This window comes from Erythrolamprus reginae, chromosome 9 (assembly GCF_031021105.1).
Source record: "Erythrolamprus reginae isolate rEryReg1 chromosome 9, rEryReg1.hap1, whole genome shotgun sequence".
NCBI lineage: Eukaryota > Metazoa > Chordata > Lepidosauria > Squamata > Dipsadidae > Erythrolamprus > Erythrolamprus reginae.
This window is the reverse complement of record NC_091958.1, coordinates 8,105,403-8,129,816: the sequence shown is the minus strand read 5'-3', so window position 1 is coordinate 8,129,816 and position 24,414 is coordinate 8,105,403. Positions and strand designations below refer to the sequence as shown.

The window sequence follows — 24,414 nt, the reverse complement described above, 5'->3', positions numbered from 1 at the left end:
GGCTCGAGGTTGACTCAGCCTTCTGAGCTGGGTCAAATGAAGACCCAGATTGTTGGGGGACAATAGGCCGACTCTGTAAACCCCTTAAAGAAGGGTTGCAAAAGCTCTGTGAAGCAGTGTGTAAGTGTAAATGTTTTCAGCGCCCTTTGTAACTCTGAAACGAGCCGTTGTAAGTGGAGGGCTTAGCTGTCCTACGTGGGGACAACCCCAGCGAAGGCAATTTGAGCTTCTCCACATGCAGAGTCCGTTTGGAGTGAGCGGCATATAAATGCAATCAATCAATCAATCAAAAATAATTAATAATAATTAATAATAATAATAATAATAATAATTTATTAGATTTATATGCCGCCCCTCTCTGAGGGCTCGGAGCAGCTCACAACAATCAATCTGTCACAACAATCAATCGATCTGTCACCAGCCCTTCCCTGGGCTCAAACCCTCCAGAGAGCCACCCTGGGGATGCGCTCTCCTCCCCCGTCCGGCCTTACCTTGGCGCTGCGCACTCGCTCCCGTTCGCCCAGCAGGCTGAGCCAGATCCTGCGGCCACCGGCGGTGGACGAGGGAGCCCAGCCGCCGCCGCCGCCGCTCGCCGCCAGCAAGAAAGCCAGGCGCACCCCGAACAGCCGCTCGAGGCCGCCGCGGTTCCGCTCCAGGAAGTTGCTCTTCTCCGCCGGCGCCGTGAACTCATCCAGCACCGTCTGTCGGGTCCGGTCCTCCGACGGCGCGGCTGAGAAGGGGCGGAAGGCGGCCATTAGCGAGGCCCCGCGCGGCCACAGCGAGTCAAGCGGCTGCGCCGGACGGAGGAATACAAAAAGGAGGAGAAGGAGGAGGAGAACCGGCGGGGGAGGCCGCCGCTGCCGCTTCCCATCGCTTCGGGCCCGCCAAGCGCCGCCGCTGCCCGGGAAAGTCCCCTGCGCCGTCGCCGTCGTCGCCTCCCTTAACCCGGAAGCGCCTAGGCCTCATCGCTATGCAACCGTGACGTCACCATAAGGCGCCGTCCGCGACACAACGAGGAGGGCGGGGCCGGCGGGGGTCGTCACCGCCCGACGCAACCACGCCCCTCTTTCCTTTTCCCTGTATCGTTCTCTTGCCCGCACGAAACCCCGGCCCGGCATGTTGAGTGAGGGCAAGGAGGTGGGCGGGGCTTTGCTTCCCGGCAGCGAGCTGGCGGGCGTGGGGAGAAACATGGGGCCGTTCGCGCCCTCTGTCGGTCTGTTGTTGGCTTCTTTCTCCCCCCTCCCCCGTTTGCTCTGTGGCGCTAGGTTTGGACCTGGAGGTGGGTGGAAATGGAGGTTTATCTATACCTGTATACAGTATACAGTACCTGTATATATCTGCATTTCCTTTATCTCATATATCATATATACAGTACTTTCTTCCTTTCATATATCTTCTCTATTTTTATATATTTTCTTTATATACATTACTTCGTGTCTATTCTCTTCTATATGTATCGTGTATTGGACAAAATAGATTACTGGGACTTGTAGTGTTCTTAGTCAAATGCCTTTGAGGCTTGTTATTTATTTATTTATTTATTTAGTAATTTCTATCCAGTTTTAAGTCAATTAAGGACTCTGCAGTTCAGGGATAGAGACGTCTACAATTAAAATGTCCACTGCAATTTAAAACAAAAGATAGTAGAAAAACACTGCAATGGGAAGACATAGCATCTGCAAATGTACTATGGAAAATTATGCGTATTAAGCCGCTTGTGGAAGGAATTTCAAGGGAGAGGTTGGTCTAAGGGTTGATACTTTCATCCAGAAACAACATATATATTTTTATCCAGAAACAGCATATTTTTTATTTGACCATCTCATCTAAGAAGAGAAATTTCAAATGGCTTCTCCAGAAACAATTGTGTAGCTCTTTCTGTCTCCCACTCGGTTTCTGTAAATGCTGAATTCCTTGCCTTCCGAACAGTTCCATCAGAATAAAAGCAAAGGATTTGAGTCATTGAGTCATGCATTGACATGTCCTTGCCATATTCTTGTCAACAATGAATCTGATGTACAGATGCAAAGATAATACAAGACATGGATACCAGCTTCTCCCCTTCATTCATTTTCTCTGTACTTTCTCTGCCGTTGCTGACTTTCTTGACAGGCTAATCTGGAGTCTGTTGCTGCCATCAACTATTTATTATTATTGTTGTTGTTATTATTATTATTATTATTATTATTATTATTATTATTATTATTTTAAACTTGTCACATTATTTATGATTTGTTCTACGTGTTGTGAGCCGCCCCGAGTCTTCGGAGAGGGGCGGCATACAAATCTAAGTAATAAATAAATAAATAAATAAATAAATAAATAAATATTATATCTCAGGGACCACCTTCTGCCGCACGAATCCCAGCGACCGGTTAGGTCCCACAGAATTGGCCTTCTCCGGACCCGTCGACTAAACAATGTCGTTTGGCGGGACCCAGGAGAAGAGCCTTCTCTGTGGCGGCCCCGACCCTCTGGAACCAGCTCCCCCCAGATATCAGAGTTGCCCCCACCCTCCTTGCCCTCCTTGCCTTTCGCAAGCTTCTTAAAACCCACCTCTGTCGTCAGGCATGGGGGAATTGAAATTTTCCCTTCTCCCTAGGCTTATAGAATGTATACATGGTATGCTTGCATGTATGATTGGTTCTTTAAATTGGGGTTTTTAAGATTATTTTTAATATTAGATTTGTTCATATTGTCTTTTTTTTTTTGTTAGCCGCCCCGAGTCTTCGGAGAGGGGCGGCATACAAATCTAATAAATAAGTAAGTAAGTAAGTAAGTAAGTAAGTAAGTAAGTAAGATTTGTATGCTGCCGCTGTCCGCAGACTCGGAGTGGCTCACAACAGTGATAAAACAATATACAACAACAAATCTAATATTAAAAGTCTAAAATAATGATTTAACATTAAAAGTCTAAAAAACCCATTATTTAAAAAGCATACACACAAACATACCATACATAATAATATGGAGCCAATGCACCCTCCAGTCATAAAATGAATGCCAATCTGATGTTCTGCTTTTAGTATTGTGAAAACGGGAAGCTACAAGTTCAATCCAATCAATCAATCAATCAATCAATCAATCAATCAATCAATCAATCTATAGAGTAGAGTAGTATTCTAATGGAATGGAATAGAATAGAATTCTTTATTGGCCAAGTGTGATTGGACACACAAGGAATTTGTCTTTGGTGCATTTGTTCTCAGCGTACATAAAAGAAAATATACATTTGTCAAGAATCATGAGGCACAACAATTAATGGGTGTCAATGGGTACAAATAAGCAATCAAGAAAAAAATATAAATTGTAAAGATACAAGCAACAAATTACAGTCATAAGTGGGAGGAGATGGTGATAGGAGCAATGGGAAGACTAATAATAGTAATGCTGCCTTAGTGAATAGTTTGACAGTAGTGAGGGAATTATTTGTTTAGCAGAGTGATGGCATTTGGGGGGAAAACTGTTCTTGTGTTTATTTCTAAAGTCTCTTAAGTAGTGATGAAGTACCCACAACTTCTGGAGGCAAGCTGTTCCACTGGTTGATTGTTCTCTCCTTTAGGAAATTTCTCCTTAACTCCAGGTTGTTTTTCTCCTTGATTAGTTTCCATCCATTATTTCTTGTCTCATTTTCTGGTGCTTTGGATAAATACGTTGGCCATTCAAAATTGAGAAAGCTCAAAGAAAGCATACAGTATTCTCAACACATCTGCAATGCAAGCCTTACTCAATACATATACAGACCAACATTAGAACACATAGTTCCTGCTACACACAGCAGTCCCTACAATGGAATAGTCATATAGACCAGTGTTTCCCAACTTTGGCAACTTGAAGATATCTGGACTTCAACTCCCAGAATTCTCCAGCCAGCATTCCTGGCTGGGGAATTCTGGGAGTTGAAGTCCAAATATCTTCAAGTTGCCAAGGTTGGGAAACACTGATATAGACAAACCAGCATAGAATCAGAGAGATATCAAGGAGAGTCTCAAAGCTCTAGGCAACGGGTAGCAAAGTTGGCTCTTCTACGAAATGTGGACTTCAACTCCCAGAATTCCTCAGCTGTCATGATTGGCTCAGGAACTCTGGGAGTTGAAGTCCACAAGTCATAGAAGGGCCAACGTTGCCTCCTCTAGGCTGAAGAGAGACGTTGTTGGCACCCTTTTATAGCTGACTGCAACATCAGCTCTTAAAGCAGTAGTTTGCTAATTCCTTTAACCATACATTGCTGGCATAATAATAATAATAATAATAATAATAATAATAATAATAATAATAATAATTTATTAGATTTGTATGCCGCCCCTCTCCGAAGACTCGGGGCGGCTCACAACACGATAAAAACAGTATTATACAGGCACAAATCTAATATTAAAAAACAACAACCTAAAAACCCTATCATAATTAAAAACCAAACAGCACATACATACCAAACATAAATTATAATAAGCCTGGGGGAAAGGTGTCTGAAATCCCCCATGCCTGGCGGTATAGATGGGTCTTAAGTAGTTTACGGAAGACAAGGAGGGTGGGAGCAATTCTAATCTCCGGGGGGAGTTGCTTCCAGAGGGCCGGGGCCGCCACAGAGAAGGCTCTTCCCCTGGGGCCCGCCAGACAACATTGTTTAGTCGATGGGACCCGGAGAAGGCCAACTCTGTGGGACCTTATCGGCCGCTGGGATTCGTGCGGTAGCAGGCGTTTCCGGAGGTATTCAGTCCAATGCCATGTAGGGCTTTAAAGGTCATGACCAACACTTTGAATTGTGACCGGAAACTGATCGGCAGCCAATGCAGGCCACGGAGTGTTGTAGATAAGTTACATATTGTAAAACCCAACTAGCTATACACACAATATGCTCATTCTCCCCAGTTCTGCCAGTTCGGGTGCACTTTGAGAATTGCTGTCAAAACAAGTTCTCTGATTTGGACTTGGGATATTCTAACCCAGTTGCTAAGAGCTTGGGGTGGAAGTGGAAATTATGAATATTTGAAAAGGAGAGAGCAGCCAAACATTTTCCCCCGGTTATAGTCTCGGTGGCCTGGGAGGCTGGGTGTTAGCGATTTTAATTAATGGACGGCACATCTGGTTTTAGAGAATGATGCTTGGAGCACTTTTCGAACGCGCCTTAATTAGGTATTAAGACCTGCAGGTGTTTTGGCATCCGCTGACTCAGCTGCTCAGAGTTCACACAGGGAGGTTGGCGGGGGGATGTGTAGAACGCCTCCGCATTTCGGCGTAGGGCGTTTGCCGTGTTCAGGGTTCGCCTCGTTTTAGCTTTGCATTTTCAGGCACAACAGGCCGGCCAAGAAAAAACAATGTCGAGATAGACCAGGAAACGATTTTCGTTGGGAACCTCTGATTCACAATCTGGTATGAATGGCACCTTCGGGAAGTGGATGGTTTTGTGCAATTGTGATACACCTCCCAGAATTGCTGCAATAACAGAGTTAAAAGGGACCTTGGAAGGGAGCTATTTTGTCTATTTAGCAGGAGGGATTTCTCCGAGAAGATCCCAAGCTCAGAGAACGCCAAGGACCCCACAGTGATCTCTTCCTCTTCCTCCTCGTCCTCCTTCGCCTCCTCCATCTTCCTCCTCCTCCTCTCCACAAACACCACTCCTTCTAGCAGTGATAATGTTACATAGTTGGGTAATGAAAGGTCTGCAAGAAAACAACCAAGCTCAGAAGGCACCAAGGACCCCACAGTTGTGTCCTCCTCCTCTTCCTCCTCCCATTCTTCTTCTTCTTCTTCTTCTTCTTCTTCTTCTTCTTCTTCTTCTTCTTCTTCTTCTTCTTCTTCCTCTTTTCATCATCTTCTTCTCTTCCTCCTCCCCTTCGTCTCCTCCTCCTCCTCCTCCTCCTCCTCCTCCTCCTCTTCTTCTTCTTCCTCTTTCTCTTCATCATCTTCTTCTTCTCTTCCTCCTCCCCTCCTCCTCCTCCTCTTCTTCTTCCTCCTCCTCCTTTTCTTCCTCCTCTTCCTCTTCTTCTTTTTGACAGTACCATCCTGATTAATATTGCATAAGAACCAGTAGGGGGCATCCTGCCACTACCGTAACTCTTTAGAGACTGTTTTCTGTTACCCCATTGAGTGTTGTAGTTACAAACTAAATTTTGTTGTTTTGTTTATGACATTAATTCTGAGGTTAAGGTTGGCCTGCCATGAGCAATAATAAGTTTAACCTTTGACTTTACACCATAAAATGTAATGCATCGTTCCATGACTCTTGTAACTGTTGCTATCCATAGATTCATATTCAGGTAAATGAAGCACCTCCATCATGTGATAAATTCATATAAAGGGGTGTCCCAGAATAAATGGTATCTATTCCAAAAAACCCAGTAAAATATGGGCGCCTATTTTTCTACCCAAAATTAAATATTATTTATTATTTATTATATATATATTATATATTATATATATATATATTATATATATATATATATTATATATATTATTTATTATTTATTATATATATATTTATATATATGTAGATTGTTCTGAGTTCGGGTTTTGCCCTGTGTAATATTTTGCATGTTTATGCGACGTTTCGGTGAAATCACATCCACCATCATCAGGCTGAAGTTTCCAAGCTTCGTGCTGTTGTAAAATGGAATGTCTGCAACTGTCATTTCTTCCTAGTGTATAGTGTGGGGGTGGAGATTTGGTTTGAATGTAGCAAATAGATTGGGTGATTATGTTTCAGTGATCTGATTGGTTGGTGTAATCATAATTATTAGAAGGATTGACATGGTGATTTTATGAAGTGTTTTTTGTTTAAGGCTGGTTTTCAAATTTCAAAAGTCCAAAATCATAATTATTAGAAGGATTGAATGGTGATTTTTATGAAGTGTTTTTTTTGTTTAAGGCTGGTTTCCAAATTTCTGGTAGGCGGGACGTGTCATCTCTTTTATTCATGCAAAGGGGGCTCCTTTCAATTTCTATGGCTTCTAGGGCAATTCTTTTATATAAATTCTCTGTTTTGTGAAGTAATTTAGTTTTTTCAAAGTCAATTTTGTGCCCTGTTTTTTTAATGTGCTGGACAAGGGAGGAAGTCTTATCTTCTTTTTTAACTGCATTCACATGTTCTGCAAGGCGTGCACTTACTCTTCGGTTGGTTTGTCCAATGTATGTGGCTGCACATGTTTTGCAAGGGATTTCATAGATTCCTTGGTATTCCAATTGGATTTGGATATGTTTATCCCAGGCATGTTTAAATTCAGTTACTGTGGATTTACCAACCACGTCTGCTGGAAGTTTGTTCCAAGGATCTACTACTCTTTCAGTAAAATAATATTTTCTCACGTTGCTTTTGATCTTTCCCCCAACTAACTGTTCCCTTGTTCTTGTGTTCACTTTCCTATTAAAAACACTTCCCTCCTGAACCTGATTTAACCCTTCAACATATTTAAATGTTTCGATCATGTCCCCCCCTTTTCCTTCTGTCCTCCAGACTATACAGATTGAGTTCATTAAGTCTTTCCTGATACGTTTTATGCTTAAGACCTTCCACCATTCTTGTAGCACGTCTTTGGGTCCGTTCAATTTTGTCAATATCTTTTTGTAGATGAGGTCTCCAGAACTGTTGTTTTTATATGTTGTCGCCCTGAGTCCTCGGAGAGGAGCATCATATAAATCCAATAAATAAATAATAATAAATAAATTTGTGAAATTTGCATGCTGCCCGCTCCCGAGGCGGCTTACGACAATAAAAAATAATATGAAAACAGTTTAAAATTCCAGTCCTACTGTTTTGGTTCAGCCTGACGCTGCTCAGGGACCGGCTGTGTCTCTGCTGGCTCCATGCCCGGAGGAGGATGACAGCGAAGAGGAGGGGGCTGAACAGTCGGACGGGGGAGAGGAAAGTCAGGAATGGGATGAAGGAGAACAGCATGAAAGCCCTGGGGGGGGGGGCTCTCCCCAGCCAGTAGCTTGGAGTCATTAGGTGATGAAGCACAAGTCGTCATTGACATGCGACAGAGACGTTCAGATCAGAGAAAGGAGCAATTAAAGAAGTATTATCAGCACTGAATTAGGAACAGCTGGGCTTGGGTGTGGTCCTCCTTAGCAGGGTTTAAAAGGCAGGCAAGGAGTGGAGTGTTATCAATTGGAGTTACGGTGTCCTGCTTTGTTCTCGGCGTCTCTGTTGCTGGCTTGTGGCCCAGCAGTTTGGAAGACCCATGGGAGGTGTAGGTCTGCTATCTACAGCCTCGTCTTGGCAGCAAGAATCCTGTATTGCTGCATGGACTTTTGCCTTCGTGGATATATCTGAAGATACAGCATTTTCCTGTTTGTAAGGACATTTTCTGTTACCTGTGTTTTTTCTTGAATTTTATAAACTGCCTTTGCCTTTTATCGGTGTGTCTGGCTTCTCTTTTTGGGTTGGTATTGGCTTCCGGAGTGACCCAGACAGAACACCTACCGTGGCCGGAAGTCTTGCAGTGGCTGGAATTAAAGGGCGTCAGCTGCTCACGGCCCCCAGGTCTGCCGGCAAAGCCAGGTTTTCAATAAAAGTGTGTGTGTGTTTTTCTGCTGCCTCCAGTGAAGTTCAGCTTGGGTTATTTCTCGGAGATCCTTGTCTCTTTTCTTCTTTGTGATTGGGATAGCAACTTCCTTCCCTGCTAGGATATTGAATTTCTTCACATCAATCCCTCTCTTCTATCTTTCTCCCTCCTCCACTCCCTTTACTTTCCCCAGGAATGCACCGTATGGTGGATATTATCTAAAAGATCACCCCTGTGAAGACATTTCTCCTTCTCCTTCCCTGCTGCTTCTTTCTAGGTGGGTCTTTCTTCTCGGTGACCTAAGAGACTTGCTCAATCTTCTGAAGAGTAGGTTTGGCGTGCGCATTTTTCTGAAACAGGTTATGGGAAGGGAAGCAATTATCCATCCATACATTAAAGAAGATTGCCCCCCCTTCCTTGCGGGGGTGAGTGGAGGAGGAATAAACTCACAACACAGAAAGATGTAGTATTGAAGACAACGTGGACGTTAGCCTCTGCCAATTGATGTCGGTGATAAAACCCACTTGATCAAAAGTGGGAGGAAGGGCGAGATTTTGCAAAAGACGTCTGCAAAATTAACGTCTTTGCAAAAAGACTTTTGCTCCCTTGGGCTAACGGAAGGATTACATGGAGGAATTTAAGATGCCTCAAACATGATCTAAGTATTGCCCACAAGATCATATGCTGCAATGTCCTGCCTATCAAAGACTGCTTCAGCTTCAACCACAACAACACAAGAGCCCACAACAGATACAAGCTTAATATTAACCGCTCCAAACTTGACTGTAAAAAATACGACTTTAGTAACCGAGTTGTCGAAGCGTGGAATTCACTACCGGACAGAAGGGAAAGGGGGGACATGATCGAAACATTTAAATATGTTAAAGGGTTAAATAAGGTTCAGGAGGGAAGTGTTTTTAATAGGAAAGTGAACACAAGAACAAGAAGGCACAATCTGAGGTTAGTTGGGGGAAAGATCAGAAGCAACGTGAGAAAATATTATTTGACTGAAAGAGTAGTAGATGTTTGGAACAAACTTCCAGCAGACGTGGTTGGTAAATTTAAACATGCCTGGGATGAACATCTATCCATCCTAAGATAAAATACAGGAAATAGTATAAGGGCAGACTAGATGGAGTATGAGGTCTTTTTCTGCCGTCAGTCTTCTATGTTTCTATGCTTCGCTTAACTTTCCTTCCAACGTAGTTATGCAGCTGACAAATGATCACAGAGGTGCAACTGAGCATTAGGCTTAAGGCAATCCTTGAGAAAGCAAACATGCACGACCAGACAGTGTTACCCAAGCATGCTACCTCATGCTTATCCCTTTTACTCTATACAATCCCCATTTGTCCTCGTCTGATTATTCTTTCATATTTTGCCATGTTGATTTGGAACCCCGCTTCAGATTTCTTTTTAATAATAAATGGGCTAGGATAAACAAATGAAAAAAAAGACAAAAAGCACATTTTTTTTCTTTCTGTTGTTTTTTCTTTCTTTCTTCAAACAAATTTTCCCTGATCCATTAATTTAAATTACTACAAGCTATTGTATATTTTTGGTTGCATGGCAATTATTTGCGGAAGGAAGGAAAGAAGGAAGGAAGGAAAGAAGGAAGATTGTGATCCCCTTATATAGAGCGCTGGTGAGACCACATTTGGAATACTGTGTTCAGTTCTGGAGACCGCACCTACAAAAAGATATTGACAAAATTGAACGGGTCCAAAGATGGGCTACAAGAATGGTGGAAGGTCTTAAGCATAAAACCTATCAGGAAAGACTTCATGAACTCAATCTGTATAGTCTGGAGGACAGAAGGGAAAGGGGGGACATGATCGAAACATTTAAATATGTTAAAGGGTTAAATAAGGTTCAGGAGGGAAGTGTTTTTAATAGGAAAGTGAACACAAGAACAAGGGGACACAATCTGAAGTTAGTTGGAGGAAAGATCAAAAGCAACGTGGGAAAATATTATTTCACTGAAAGAGTAGTAGATCCTTGGAACAAACTTCCAGCAGACGTGGTGGGTAAATCCACAGTAACTGAATTTAAACATGCCTGGGATAAACATAGATCCATCCTAAGATAAAATACAGGAAATAGTATAAGGGCAGACTAGATGGACCATGAGGTCTTTTTCTGCCGTCGGTCTTCTATGTTTCTATGTTTCTAAGGAAGGAAGGCTAGAATTGAAAGGTTGTGGAAATAAGTGGATGAATAATTCTGCTTTCCAGGGCTTTACATTTTTGCTTCCTATCCAGCCAGCATTTCTAGAGTCTATCATTGTTTTATTTATAGGGGTGATTGGTCAGTTTGGGGATGGATCAAAAATACCCCCAGTCTTGTGTTTAGTCAGATATCCAATCTAACAGAGAGATGGTGTGCTGATCAATTATTCAAACAGTCACAGCTAAAACAAAAACAGCTCCTGCCTTTTCCTTTGTATAGGCATGTTATTATTTTATTATTATTTTTAAAGGCTGGCATTTGCAGCTTATACGGAGGTTAATATCAACTTGATATACAGCCCAAAGAAGATAACTAAAGATGAATTATTAACTCACAGTGATTAACCTTTTTCAAGGTAACTTGAACTTGTTGGGCAGATGAACGTGAACATTGCATACTTCCATGGATTTTGGGGTGTTTTAGGGATGGAGGCCTGTCTTATAGTAGGTCTGTCTTATAGTCCGGAGCATCTTATAGACTGAAAAATATAATAGTACAGTGTTCCCTCGATTTCCGTGGGGGATGCGTTCCGAGACCGCTCGCGAAAGTCGAATTTCCACGAAGTAGAGATGCGGAAGTAAATACACCATTTTTGGCTATGAACAGCATCACAAGTCTTCCCTTAACACTTTAAACCCCTAAATTACCACTTCCCATTCCCTTAACAACCATTTACTCACCATTATTACTGGTACTCACCATTGAATAAGACACTTAGTGATCCTGATATTTATAAACATAATTATTTATCAACAATAATTATTTTTTTGTTATTTATTTGCAAAAATTATTAGTTTGGCGATGACATATGACGTCATTGGGTAGGGAAAACCGTGGTATAGGAAAAAGGCGCGAAGTATTTTTTAATTAATATTTTTTAGTAAAAGCGTAGTATAGGCTATTCGCGAAGTTCGAACCTGTGAAAATCGAGGGAACACTGTAATATAAAGTCTTCGGAGAGGGGCAGCATACAAATAAATAAACAAACAAACAAACAAACAAACCCCAGGACTGAAGTTTGGTCTACTTTGAGCTGACCATGGTGCTAATTCTGCCTTCCATCATGATTATAGGAAGATCACAAACCACAACATGGATTTTAAATCCCTTCTCTGTGAATTTCTGTTCTATTCTATTCTATTCTATTCCATTCCACCCTACCCTACCCTATCTTTTTCTTTTCTTTTTTCTTTTTTTTCAATAAATGAAAGTGGTTCCTTTTATTTTAAGAGTGCATTGCTTGAGAATGCACAGATTCCTGAAACTTCTAAAACATTGATGTCATTCTCAGAAAGTTGTCAGCAAATAATAATTTTCCTCTGACTGGAGGGAAATGTTAAATCGATGGAAATGGATCATATTAACTAATTTTGAATGTGTTTCATTTAATTAAAAAAAAAAGTGCTATTGCTAACATGTTGTAAGCCACCCTGAGTCTAAGGAGAAGGGCGGCATAAAAATTGAATAAACAAATAAATAAATAAATTTAAAGTGTCGTAGCTTTTGTTCTGTCTCTAGGACCATTGTCAATTCCCCCCCACCCTATCCCCCCCAAAAAAGACTTGTCCAAACTATCATTTATATGAGATGGGTGGCCTATTCATTGATTAAATAAAATATAAACAATCACAATAACCTGTGCATTCCTCCTTTGAACAGAGCCATAGAACCTTTCCCCCAAAGATAAGCTTTCAGGACGTGATAGTCTAAAGAAAATAACAAAACTGCAGCTGCCTTACAGACTTCTTAAGGATAAAATATGATTAGATCTTCTTTCCTTCTTTTTTTTAAAAAAAACACCACAAACGCTTCTTTAAAATGAGGCTTTGTCCAATCAGGGTGGCACTACGGCATACCCAATGTCACTTCTCAATCATATCAATAGCATAACCAACTCCTCACCGTTTTGACAGTAGAAAGAAAAACAACAGCTACTGCTTTTCTCCGGCAATATAGACGTAGGAAAGTGATTGATATAGTGCGGCCTCCTTTCTGATGCTTCATGTATTTATACAGACACTTTTCTTTCCAAGGACAGTCCATCCATCACCCAGATATCTTCATGAACTCTAGGAGACAGATTAAGGCACTTGCTGTATTTCAGGGCAGGCAAGGAGGTGGGCAGTGGTATGATAGGAGAATGTCGCTTGGCGGGACCCAGGGGAAGAGCCTTCTCTGTGGCGGCCCCAGCCCTCTGGAACCAACTCCCCCCAAAGATTAGAATTGCCCCCACCCTCCTTGCCTTTCGTAAGCTGCTTAAAACCCACCTCTGCTGTCAGGCATGGGGGAATTGAGACCCTCTTCCCCCTAGGCCTTTACAATTCTATGCATGGTATGTATGTATGTATGTTTGGTTTTTTATATTAATGGGCTTTTAATTATTTCTAACATGAGACTACTATTGTACACTGCTTTATTGTTGCTGTTAGCCGCCCCGAGTCTCCGGAGAGGGGCGGCATACAAATCCAATCAATCAATCAATCAATCAATCAATCAATCAATCAATAAATAAATAAATAAATAAATAAATAAATAAATAAATAAATAAGGTTCCTATGTGAATAAGGAGGGCTTTTGATAAAGGAGAATGTTTGTAGCTCGGGGCTGAAATGAAGGGTCCTTAGTGCTCCTGGAGCTTGGTTGATTTCTTGGAAGCCTTTCATTACCCAACTAGGTAACGTTATCAAAGCTGGCAAGACAATGCTCATTGGGTAATCCATCAGACACTCCCTTCTAGCCACTGAAGGGCCGGACTTAATTTCCCTACCGGATTGGTCCCAGAGGCCAATGCACGGTAGCAAAGAAACTGGCAAAAGTCACCGAAATCTCACGCGAGGACGTTCACACGCGCGCAATTTTGGCAATTTTTGCCGGGTTTTTTGGTTACGTGCATGCATGCGATCATCATGGCGTGAGATTTTGGCAGTTTTTGGTGATTTCTTGCATGGTGGTACGTATGTGGCAGGGATGTGCCGATGTACACGCATTACCGCTTCTGCTACCGGAATGGTGATACCAGGCATACCAGGGGCAGCCCAATACTGCTACTAGCACTGATTATGTTACCTAGTTTGGGTAGTGAAACCCCTATGAGAAAACAACCAAGCTCAGAGAGCACCAAGGATGCTGCAGTTGTTGTTGTTGTTGTTGTTGTTGTTGTTGTTGTTGTTGTTGTTGTTGTCATCCTCTTCCATGTATATCCTCTCCCTTCTTGCACTCATGATGTTATTTATTCATTCATTCATTCATTCATTCATTCATTCATTCATTCATTCATTCATTCATTCAGTTAATTAGTTATTTTGTCCAGTACATAATGAAGGTTAGTGAAGGACCCCTAATAATGAAGGGTTATTGGGTGAACAGTGCAGTCAGGCGGTAGGGAAAGCAAGTAGGATGCTTGGCTGCATAGCTAGAGGTATAACAAGCAGGAAGAGGGAGATTATGATCCCGCTATATAGAGCGCTGGTGAGACCACATTTGGAATATTGTGTCCAGTTCTGGAGACCTCACCTACAAAAAGATATTGACAAAATTGAACGGGTCCAAAGACGGGCTACAAGAATGGTGGAAGGTCTGAAGCATAAAACGTATCAGGAAAGACTTAATGAACTCCATCTGTATAATCTGGAGGACAGAAGGAAAAGGGGGGACATGATCGAAACATTTAAATAAGTTAAAGGGTTAAATAAGGTCCAGGAGGGAAGTATTTTTAATAGGAAAGTGAACACAAGAACAAGGGGACACAATCTGAAGTTGGGGGAAAGATCAAAAGCAACATGAGGAAATATTATTTCACTGAAAGAGTAGTAGATCCTTGGAACAAACTTTCCAGCAGGCGTGGTTGGTAAATCCACAGTAACTGAATTTAAACATGCCTGGGATAAACATATATCCATCCTAAGATAAAATACAAAAAATAGTATAAGGGCAGACTAGATGGACCATGAGGTCTTTTTCTGCCGTCAGTCTTCTATGTTTCTATGATATTATTTTTATTTATTTATGTATGTATGTATGTATGTATGTATGTATGTATGTATGTATGTATGTAGTTAGTTAGTTAGTTAGTTAGTTAGTTAGTTAGTTAGTCAGTCCAGTACATAATGAATGTTAATGAAGGACCCCTAATAATGAAAGGTTATTAATTCATAATGAAGGACCCCTCAATTAAGACTTCCCTAGTGGAGCAGAAAGCATAAGAAATAATACAATTTGTAGGTCACTAGCTTTGTCAACAGTTTTTCCCAAGATAATCGTTCTTTCACCCCCTTCCCCTCAAAAATAACCCCTTAGATGGCTGTCCAGTCTCTTTTTGAAAGATTCCGGTGATGAAACTCACACAACGTCTGTTCCATTGGTTGATTGTTCTCACTGTCAGAATTTTTTTCCCTTATTTCCAGGTTGAATCTCTCCTTGTTCAGTTTCCTTCCATTATTCCTTCTTTTACCTTCAGGTGTATTGGAAAATAGCTTCACCCCTTCCTCTCAAATATTGGAACACTGCTATCAAGTCTCCCGTGGTCCTTTTCTTCACCAGACAAGCTGTGCCCTGTTCTTGCAACCGTTCTTCGTATGTCCCAAAGGTGCTTTTTTCAAGTGGCAACTGAACTTTCTGTTTTTTTCTTTGAAGACGTTTCACTTCTCATCCAAGAAGCTGCATATGTTCTGCATATGTTTTTGTCTCCAGTCCCCTAATCATCTTTGTTGCTCTTCTCTGCACTTTCCCTACAGCCAATCTGCCTTTTTTTATAGTGTGGTGACCTTTGGATTAGGTTTATCTGGTCACTAAATTTATAAAAATATGTTTATTGATTACTGTATACAGTGGTCCCCCGATTATCGTGAGGGTTCCGTTCCAGGACCCCTCGCGATGATCGGTTTTTAGCGAAGTAGCGGTGCGGAAGTAAAAACACCATCTGCGCATGCGCAGATGGTGTTTTTACTTCCGCCGCAGCAGCGAGGAGCCGAAGATTGGGGTTTCCCCGCCGCCCACGCAAACTCCTCGCTGCTGCCGCGCCCGCCACTTGTCCGCCCGCCGCTTGTCCGCCGCCTCCCTGCCCGTGCGCCCGCCCTTCGCCCGCCCACGCCGTTCGCTCGCGCCGCTTCCCAGCTGAGTCCTGAAGCGAACTTCCACGTTTGGCTTCAGGACTCAGCTGGGAAGCGGCGCTGGGGTTTCCCCGCCGCCCATGCAAACTCCTCGCTGATGCCCGCCGCTCGCCCTCCTGCCAGCAAGAGGGGGAAGACCCAGGGAAGCCGCCCAGCAGCTGATCTGCCCGGCGCCATCTACGCATGCGTGGCCATTGAAAAAAGGGCGCGCATGCGCAGATGGTGTTTTTACTTCCGGGTTGAAAAATCGCGATATAGCGTTTCGCAATGCTCGAGATCGCGAAACTCGGGGGACCACTGTAATGCACATTCTAACAATTATAGTTTACTTATATAGGATGCATGATTGGGGAAGGAGAGAGAAAGAAAGGGAAGAAATACAACAGGAGGAAGGATGGAAAAATAGAGTAAGAAAAGAGTAGTAAGAAGAGTGTATGGGGCCAGCGTTAGAGCTGGGGCTTCTATGTCACTTAATTTAATCAAGGTTGGTAAATTCCATCTTGCAATGATTCTTCAAAGCTTTCCTAGTAAGCCTTCCTGGACATTCAAGTAAAATTCCTGGACATTGAACCCCAAAATATACGATGTTTCTCCTCCACCAGCATCCTTTGCCTTTTGAAGCTCAGCAGATGCTTTTTTCTTTCAGGAAAGCTTTATCACCGCAGAGAAGAGAAGAAATTTTTTTGGCTTGGTAAATTTTAGATTACAGTTGCCAGGGGTTAATTAGCTTTCCCCTAAACTAATTAGGAAGGGCCTCCAATAAAAAGGGAAGTGGAACTTCTTGGCGCTTTTTGCACACTGGTAAAATAAATAAATAAATAAAGGGAACACTCAAAGAACACATCCTAGATCTGAATGAATGAAATACAGCGATCCCTCGATTATCGCGAGGGTTCCGTTCCAAGACCCCTCGTGATAATCGATTTTTCGCGATATAGTGGTGCGGAAGTAAAAACATCATCTGCGCATGCGCGCCCTGTTTTCCATGGCCGCGCATGCGCAGATGGTGTTTTTACTTCCGCACCTGGGAAGACCCAGGGAAGGTTCCTTCGGCCGCCCAGCAGCTGATCTGCTCGGCAGCGCCGCAGCAGCGAGGAGCCGAAGATGGGGTTTCCCCGCCGCCCACGCAAAGGGGAAACCCCGATCTTCAGCTCCTCGCTACTGCCCGCCCGCCGCTCGCTCGCTCGCCCGCCCGCCCGCCGCTCGAGAGCAAGAGGGGGAGAGATAGAGAAAGAGAGAGAAGAAAAGAAAGAGATGAGAGAGGGAGGAAGAGAGTGTGAGAGAGGAAGAAGCAAGATAGAGAAAGAGAGAGAGAAAGAAAGATGAGAAAGGAAGAGAGTGACGTCATCGGGTGGGAAAATATTTTTAATTAATATTTTTTGAAAAATCGCGATATAGTGTTTCGCGAAGATCGAGATCGCGAAAATCGAGGGATCACTGTATTCCCATTGAATACTTTGTTCTGTACAAAGTTGAATGTGCTGACAACACATGAAATTGATTGCTTCCTAAGTGGACAGTTTGATTTCCCAGAAGTTTGATTTACTTACTGTATATTGTGTTGTTTAAGTGTTCCCTTTATTTTTTTTGAGCAGTATATAACGACCACCAAGCCACCATGGAAAAGATACATGCTTGGAAGTTAAGTGTTCGTTGGAGGCCAAAGAATTGTTCACTATAACCCATTTTTCAGGGGCCAGAAAAGACCATGCCATCCACTTTTAATTACGCCTTGATTAGCCACCTTTATATTTTAATTAAGATTCTTCCTGAGCACAATGCTCTTTCATTCCACACGTACCTTTTCCTGGGTCGAACGTCAGTTGGTACCCTGTTTCCACGAAAATAAGACGTACCCCGAAAGTAAGGCATGTCAGAGGTTTTGCAGAATTTGCTAATATAAGGCACCCCCCGAAAATAAGGCGTAGTCAAGTTTACATACGGTACAGTGGAAAAACATACGGTACCATTCAAAGCTGTTCATAGCGGTACCGTAATAATGTGGCGTCCCTTGCTGGCCCCTTCCATCGCTTTGTACCGTCCAGTACAGCAGACATAGTCTGCTACTGTCTCACCGCCATTACAGTCTCCACTACAGTGCTTAGACTGCAGTTCCTCTGGTGGCCGGAAGCTGCAATAGCGGGAGTATACTGTTCTACCATATAAGTGCCGTTGTTTGTGTGAGTGGGTGCCATACTGACAGGTACTGTACCGTAATCAGTGTACCATACAGTACACTTTCTTTGAGGGTGTCAGCTTTTCTGCCTTTGAATTTGTCTTATTTGAGAAATATAAGGTACCCCCCCCCGAAAATAAGATGTAGCACAACTTTTGGAGCAAAAATTAATATAAGACAGTGTCTTATTTTCGGGGAAACACGGTATTAATTGATTGTTTGGAAACATTGAGCGAAAAGTAGCATCATAGACATTCAACTTAATTTTTTAAAAAAAACACAGTTCTCTTAGTCTTATCAGTCTGTCTCTTTCAGCCTGGCTAATTATAGCAAGTAACATAAAAGCTGTGTAGCAATACTATTTGCCCTGCATAATGCTCTTTCATTAACAAATTTTGAGGACCTGTTATGGGTGACATCCTCTTTAGAAAAGCTCAGATTCATCATTGTGATTAAGGGAGACTGGGTTTTGGTTTTTTTTTGTCAGCTGCACATTTCTTTTTTCGTCTTGTTTCAGGTTTTCATTCAGAAAGGTGTGAAAATGACTCTGCAGCAGAGAAAATCCTAGAAAAGGAACCAGACAAAGCTTTCCATTAGCCAAGGTGAATCTTTGCTTCTGCTCAGGGATTGGCCCTTAAATCCGGAAGAGATTTGTAGCGACTAACTTTGTGGATCACCATGGGCCATGTGGCTTCAACAGGTGCTATGCCAGTTGCTGAAGGTAAGTCAAGCCCCCCCACACATGACTTACTCAGAGGGATTCCCCCATGTAAGCTGGCGAGACCCCATTGGGAATACTGTATTCAGTTCTGGAGACTTCACCTACAAAAAGATGCTTAAAACCCACCTCTGCCACCAGGCATAGGGGAATTGAGATGTTCTTTCCCCCTAGGTCTTTACAATTTTATGCATGGTATGTCTGTATGTATGTTTGGTTTTATAATAAGGGTTTTTAACTGTTTTAGTATTGGATTATTATTATATGCTGTTTTATTGCTGTTGTTAGCCGCCCCGAGTCTGCGGAGAGGGATGGCATACAAATCCAATAAATAAGTAAGTAAGTAAGTAAGTAAGTAAGTAAGTAAGTAAGTAAGTAAGTAAGTAAGTAAGTAAATAATAAATAAAAAATAAATAAAAAATAGATAGACAGACAGACAGACAGACAGACAGACAGACAGACAGACAGACAGACAGACAGACAGACAGACAAAATTGAACGGGTCCGAAGACGGGCTACAAGAATGGTGGAAGGTCTTAAGCATAAAACGTATCAGGAAAGACTTCATGAACTCCATCTGTATAGTCTGGAGGACAGAAGGAAAAGGGGGGACATGATCGAAACATTTAAATATGTTAAAGGGTTAAATAAGGTCCAGGAGGGAAGTGTTTTTAATAGGAAAGTGAACACAAGAACAAGGGGACACAATCTGAAGTTAGTTGGGGGGAAAATCAAAAGCAACATGAGAAAATATTATTTTACTGAAAGAGTGGCAGATCCTTGGAGCAAACTTCCAGCAGACGTGGTTGGTAAATCCACAGTAACTGAATTTAAACCTGCCTGGGATAAATATAGATCCATCCTAAAATAAAATACAGAAAATAGTATAAGGGCAGACTAGATGGATCATGAGGTCTTTTTCTGCCATCAGTCTTCTATGTTTCTATGTAAGATTTTCTGCTGAGAGCAATTTTGCTTCCCAAATAGAATACCGTATTCTATAAGTTGATGGTTTCTTTCTTTTAAACATCCACTTTTTTCCCCAATTGCTGACCATGAATAACTATCCACGACCCTCATTTTGCTATGTCAGGGCCACAGAGGGCTCTGTTATTTATTTATTTATTTGCACTTTAGATGCTCCATGATTAATTCATAGAACAAAACCACTAAGAGTACCAAAGTCCTGCTGTTTAATGAAAATGTATCCTTCTGCGCTGGCCGATTGTTTTGTTTTGTTTTTAAAAAAAACACTTTGCATCAAAGAGATCTGTCTTGCTTAAAAGAAGAAAAAGAAAAGGAATTAGACCGCTCCTTCCTTCTGGGATTTTGATAGCATTTTGACAAGCAAACAAGTTCATTTGCATCTTCCAGCCCAGTGTTTCTCAACCTTGGCAACTTGAAGATACTTGGACTTCAACTCCCAGAATTCCCCAGCCAGCAAAGGCTGGCTGGGGAATTCTGGGAGTTGAAGTCCAGATGCCTTCAAGTTGCCAAGGTTGGGAAACGCTGTTCCAGCCAACTCGAGAAGGATTCCATTTTTCTTCTCCACTCCCTGATTCCTTCAAATGCAGCCATCCGACTTTTTTTTTTTGAACAAGTTCCACATGTTATATAAACATCTACTTTTCTTTGTCACTGCGTTTGATGAGCAAGGGTCAGGCCTTCCTTTTGCTTTGTTTCTCCTCCCGAAAGGTATGAAAAGGCTATTGCGTGTTCTGCTGGGCTCTCTGGTAGGAGCCTCCCGAAAATTCAAGGATACAAATTTCAGACACACACATGTTTGAAAATTCAAAACAATGTTCTTTATCACAAAATTCAAAATAGACTAAGCACTCTTTTTGTATTGCAAAGAGCACTTGTCCCAAAACAACAGGGTAGTCTACAATTTCCCTTAAGCAGTTATTAAGTACTTAGCTAGCAGCTGTGAAGAAACTTCACACCCCTTCTTCTTCCAACGAAGTGAGACACACACACACACATGTTGCTCTGCTTTGGTTTCAAAGGCGTGAAAAATCAACAAACAAAGTCCAGAAAACAGCAACACGCGATTCCTGAAGAACTGCGATCAGATATTCTTTCACAACGGCCAGACCCACACGCATGCTATTTATAGCAACAGCCCTAATTACTGGAGCCCCACCCAACCACAGGTGGCCTCATTTTCTCTTGTAATAATCCTTCAGTTGTTGTCTCCTATGCATCACTCTACGCATGCGTGGATGTGTCATTAATTCTTGTTCAGAATCCAAGGATGATACAGATGATTGATCTCCTCCTGGGCTGTCTGCCAAACTCCCCTCTACCCTGTCACTCACTCTTCCTAGGTCAGAGGAGGCTTCGTCGGCAGATTCCATCGGGAGCAAAACAGGCCTGTGGCATGTGGATGTCTCCCCCACATCCACCTGCACATTTCTTGGGGCAGGAGCTGGGCCAGAGCTAACCACAACATTGCGTCTGGCCAAAATTCTAGATCTGAGGTGTCACAGTCAAGGCCTGGAGGAGGAGGAGGAAACGGGGATGAGTACCACCTTCTAGAGTCGGTAATGACTAGCACATATGTGCGAGGGGAACCTTGTGTTACTTACTAGCTGGTGGATGAATAGAATAGAATAGAATTCTTTATTGGCCAAGTGTGATTGGACATGCAAGGAATTTGTCTTGGTGCAGATGCTCTCAGTGTACATAAAAGAAAAAGGTACATTTGTCAAGAATCATGTGGTACAACACTTAATGATTGTCACAGGGGTCAAATAAGCAATGAAGAAACAATCAATATTAATAAAAATTGTAGGATACAAGCAACAATTTACAGTCACACAGTCCTAAGTAGGAGGAAAAGGATGATAGGAACGATGAGAAAAAACTAGTAGAAATAGAAGTGCAGACTTAGTAAAAAGTTTGACAGTGTTGAGGGGAATTATGCAAAATGATGGTGTTCAGGAAAAAACTGTTCTTGTGCCTAGTTGTCTTGGTGTGCAGTGCTCTGTAGCGACGTTTGGAGGGTAGGAGTTGAAACAGTTTGTGTCCAGGATGTGAGGGGTCATTAAATATTTTCCCCATCCTCTTTTTGACTCATGCAGTATACAGGTCCTCAATGGAAGGCAGGTTGGCAGCAATTGTTTTTCCTGCAGTTGGATCAGGGGTGGGCTGCTGCCTGGACAAGGGGCACAGGGACGCAGTGGGGAGTTTAGGACATTTTGCCTCCGCCAGTTGGATGAAGCTCTTTCTTCCGCAGCAGCTGATCGGCCGCTGCCTTCTCTCCCTCGCCCAAAGGCCCCTAGCTCTTGGCCCCAGCCCTTTCGCCACAAAAATCCACATTCAGCCAAGCCTTTTGGCCACATGGGACACTTTGCCACCATCCAATCAGAACGGTTGTTACAAAATGCTACTTTTGGAAGGAAAGAATGGGACAGTTTGCTCTTTCATACACACACACACCAGTTGAATGATAGAGATGGAAGGGGCCACAGTGGCCATCTAGTCTGACCCCCCTTTTCATTCAGGAGACTTACAGAATGATAGAGAGGAAAGGGACCTTGGTGGCCATCTAGTCTGACCTGACCCCCCCCTTCTCATTCAGGAGACTTACAGAATGATAGAGCGGGAAGGGACATCAGTGGCCATCTAGTCTGACCCCCCTTTTCATTCAGGAGACTTACAGAATGATAGAGAAGGAAGGGACCTTGGTGGCCATCTAGTCTGACCTCCCTCCCTTCTCATTCAGGAGACTTACAGGATGATAGAGCGGGAAGGGACATCAGTGGCCATCTAGTCTGACCCCCCTTCTCATTCAGGAGACTTACAGAATGAAAGAGAGGGAAGGGACCTCGGTGGCCATCTAGTCTGACCTGACCTCCCCCTTCTCATTCAGGAGACTTACAGAATGATAGAGAGGGAATGGACCTCGGTGGTCCCATCCCCCGCAGTGGTGTAGCAAAAATGGAGCTCCACCCCAGAGCACCCAATTTTCACTGAAAGATGTTGAAAGAAAATGCAGGGCATCCTGCATAAGCCAAGCCCACGGTGTGGTAGTAAAAATTTTAGTAGTATCATTCCCTGAGTTGGATGATGGAAATTGGAAAAGAATTGAGAAGAGGAAGATACCTTTATGTTATTCCAAGTGATGGGTTTTCAATTCACAACCTGGAAACGTGATTTCAGGCCAGGCTTCTTTAAATCAGCTCAGATGTCAGAAATGCTGTTTTTTTTTCTTGGCACGAGTCCGCACGAGTCCTCTGGAATAAATACGCCCGATGAAAATGTCTCGGTGATTCACGTGCACGACGATGCATCAAGAAAACTTTCCACGTAGAAGCAGTTGAAAGTTGACCTGAAGTCAACGGTCACCGAAACAAAGGCTTTTCTCCAGGAGCAAGATCATGGCTGGAGGAGGTAGGCACTGAGCAAGTCACAGGGTTGCTGAGAAATTGGCTTATTGATGGAAAAAAAATGTTCCTTGGCATTACATTAACCATGACAAAATGCTGCCTTGGACCCTCTGCCCTTGAATTCCTGTTTCCACTGGAATTACATTTCTCAACATCACTTCAATAAGCACTCAGCCTCTTATAGCCTGGAGCTCTACAGGAAAAAGGAAACAAAAACATCCTTACTGTATTCTCCCTCTAAGATTTTAAACACAAAGAGAACCATGCCATTATCTTCCATCAGTCCAGAAATGATACAGTCAGGAATATATATATCAAAAAATTGGAAGCTGGTTTTATGTGCTCGCCAAATCGAGTCAGTGTTGATTCCTGGTGATTGCCTGGATAGGGCCTTGTGGTATTCTTGGCAAGATTTTGGAAACGGTTTGCTATGCTCTGCATCTTAGAACCGAGAGAGAGAATGACATTAGTGGCCCAATGTCACTCAGCTGGCTTTGCCAAAGTGTGACAGGAACTCAATAGTTTTCCAGTTTCTATCCTGGTGACTGATAAGTGTTAAGAAGTGTGCAGAGTGACCCTTGAGTTATCAAGGATGCCCAGAGGAAATGTGGAAATGGCAAATATCCAGCTGATAATAATAATAATGATAATAATAGTAGTAGTAATAATAATAATAATAATAATAATAATAATAATAATAATAATACTGACTTCAGACTGACCGAATTCTGAAGCATAACACACCAGACATTGTGATCGTGGAGAAAAAGAAAGTGTGGATCATCGACATCGCAATCCCAGGAGACAGCAGAGTTGAGGAGAAGCAGCTAGAGAAATTAGTGAAATACGAAGATCTAAAAATCGAGCTGCAACGACTCTGGCATAAGCCAGTGAAAGTGGTCCCAGTGGTACTTGGCACACTGGGCGCAGTGCCAAAGGATCTCAGCGGACATTTGAAAACCATCGGAATTGACAAAATCTCCATCTGTCAATTGCAAAAGGCTGCTTTACTGGGATCGGCAAACATAATTCGCTGCTACATTACGCAGTCCTAGGTGCTTGGGAAGCGCCCGACTGGCGATGAAATACGAAATCCAGCATAGTGGTCTCGTTTGCTGTATTGTATTGATAACAACAACAACAACAACAGAGTTGGAAGGGGCTTTGGAGGTCTTCTAGTCTAACCCCCCTGCTTAGGCAGGAGACCCTACACTACTTCAGACAGATGGTTATTCAACAATATATTTTACTATGAGTATATCCTCCATAACCTTCATTGTGTATTGGACAA

The 24,414-nt window shown here is 42.6% G+C and overlaps 1 protein-coding gene across 1 annotated transcript in view; it reads right to left on the bottom strand.

The window, feature by feature from the left end:
- Positions 1 to 936, bottom strand: part of N4BP1 (NEDD4 binding protein 1) — a 39,040-nt gene extending 38,104 nt beyond the window's left edge. Inside the window, 1 exon segment of the mRNA XM_070760248.1 lies at positions 492 to 936. Within this exon segment, the coding sequence (XP_070616349.1) occupies positions 492 to 755 (264 nt within the window). The 5' untranslated portion in view covers positions 756 to 936.
- Positions 937 to 24,414: the final 23,478 nt, after the last annotated feature.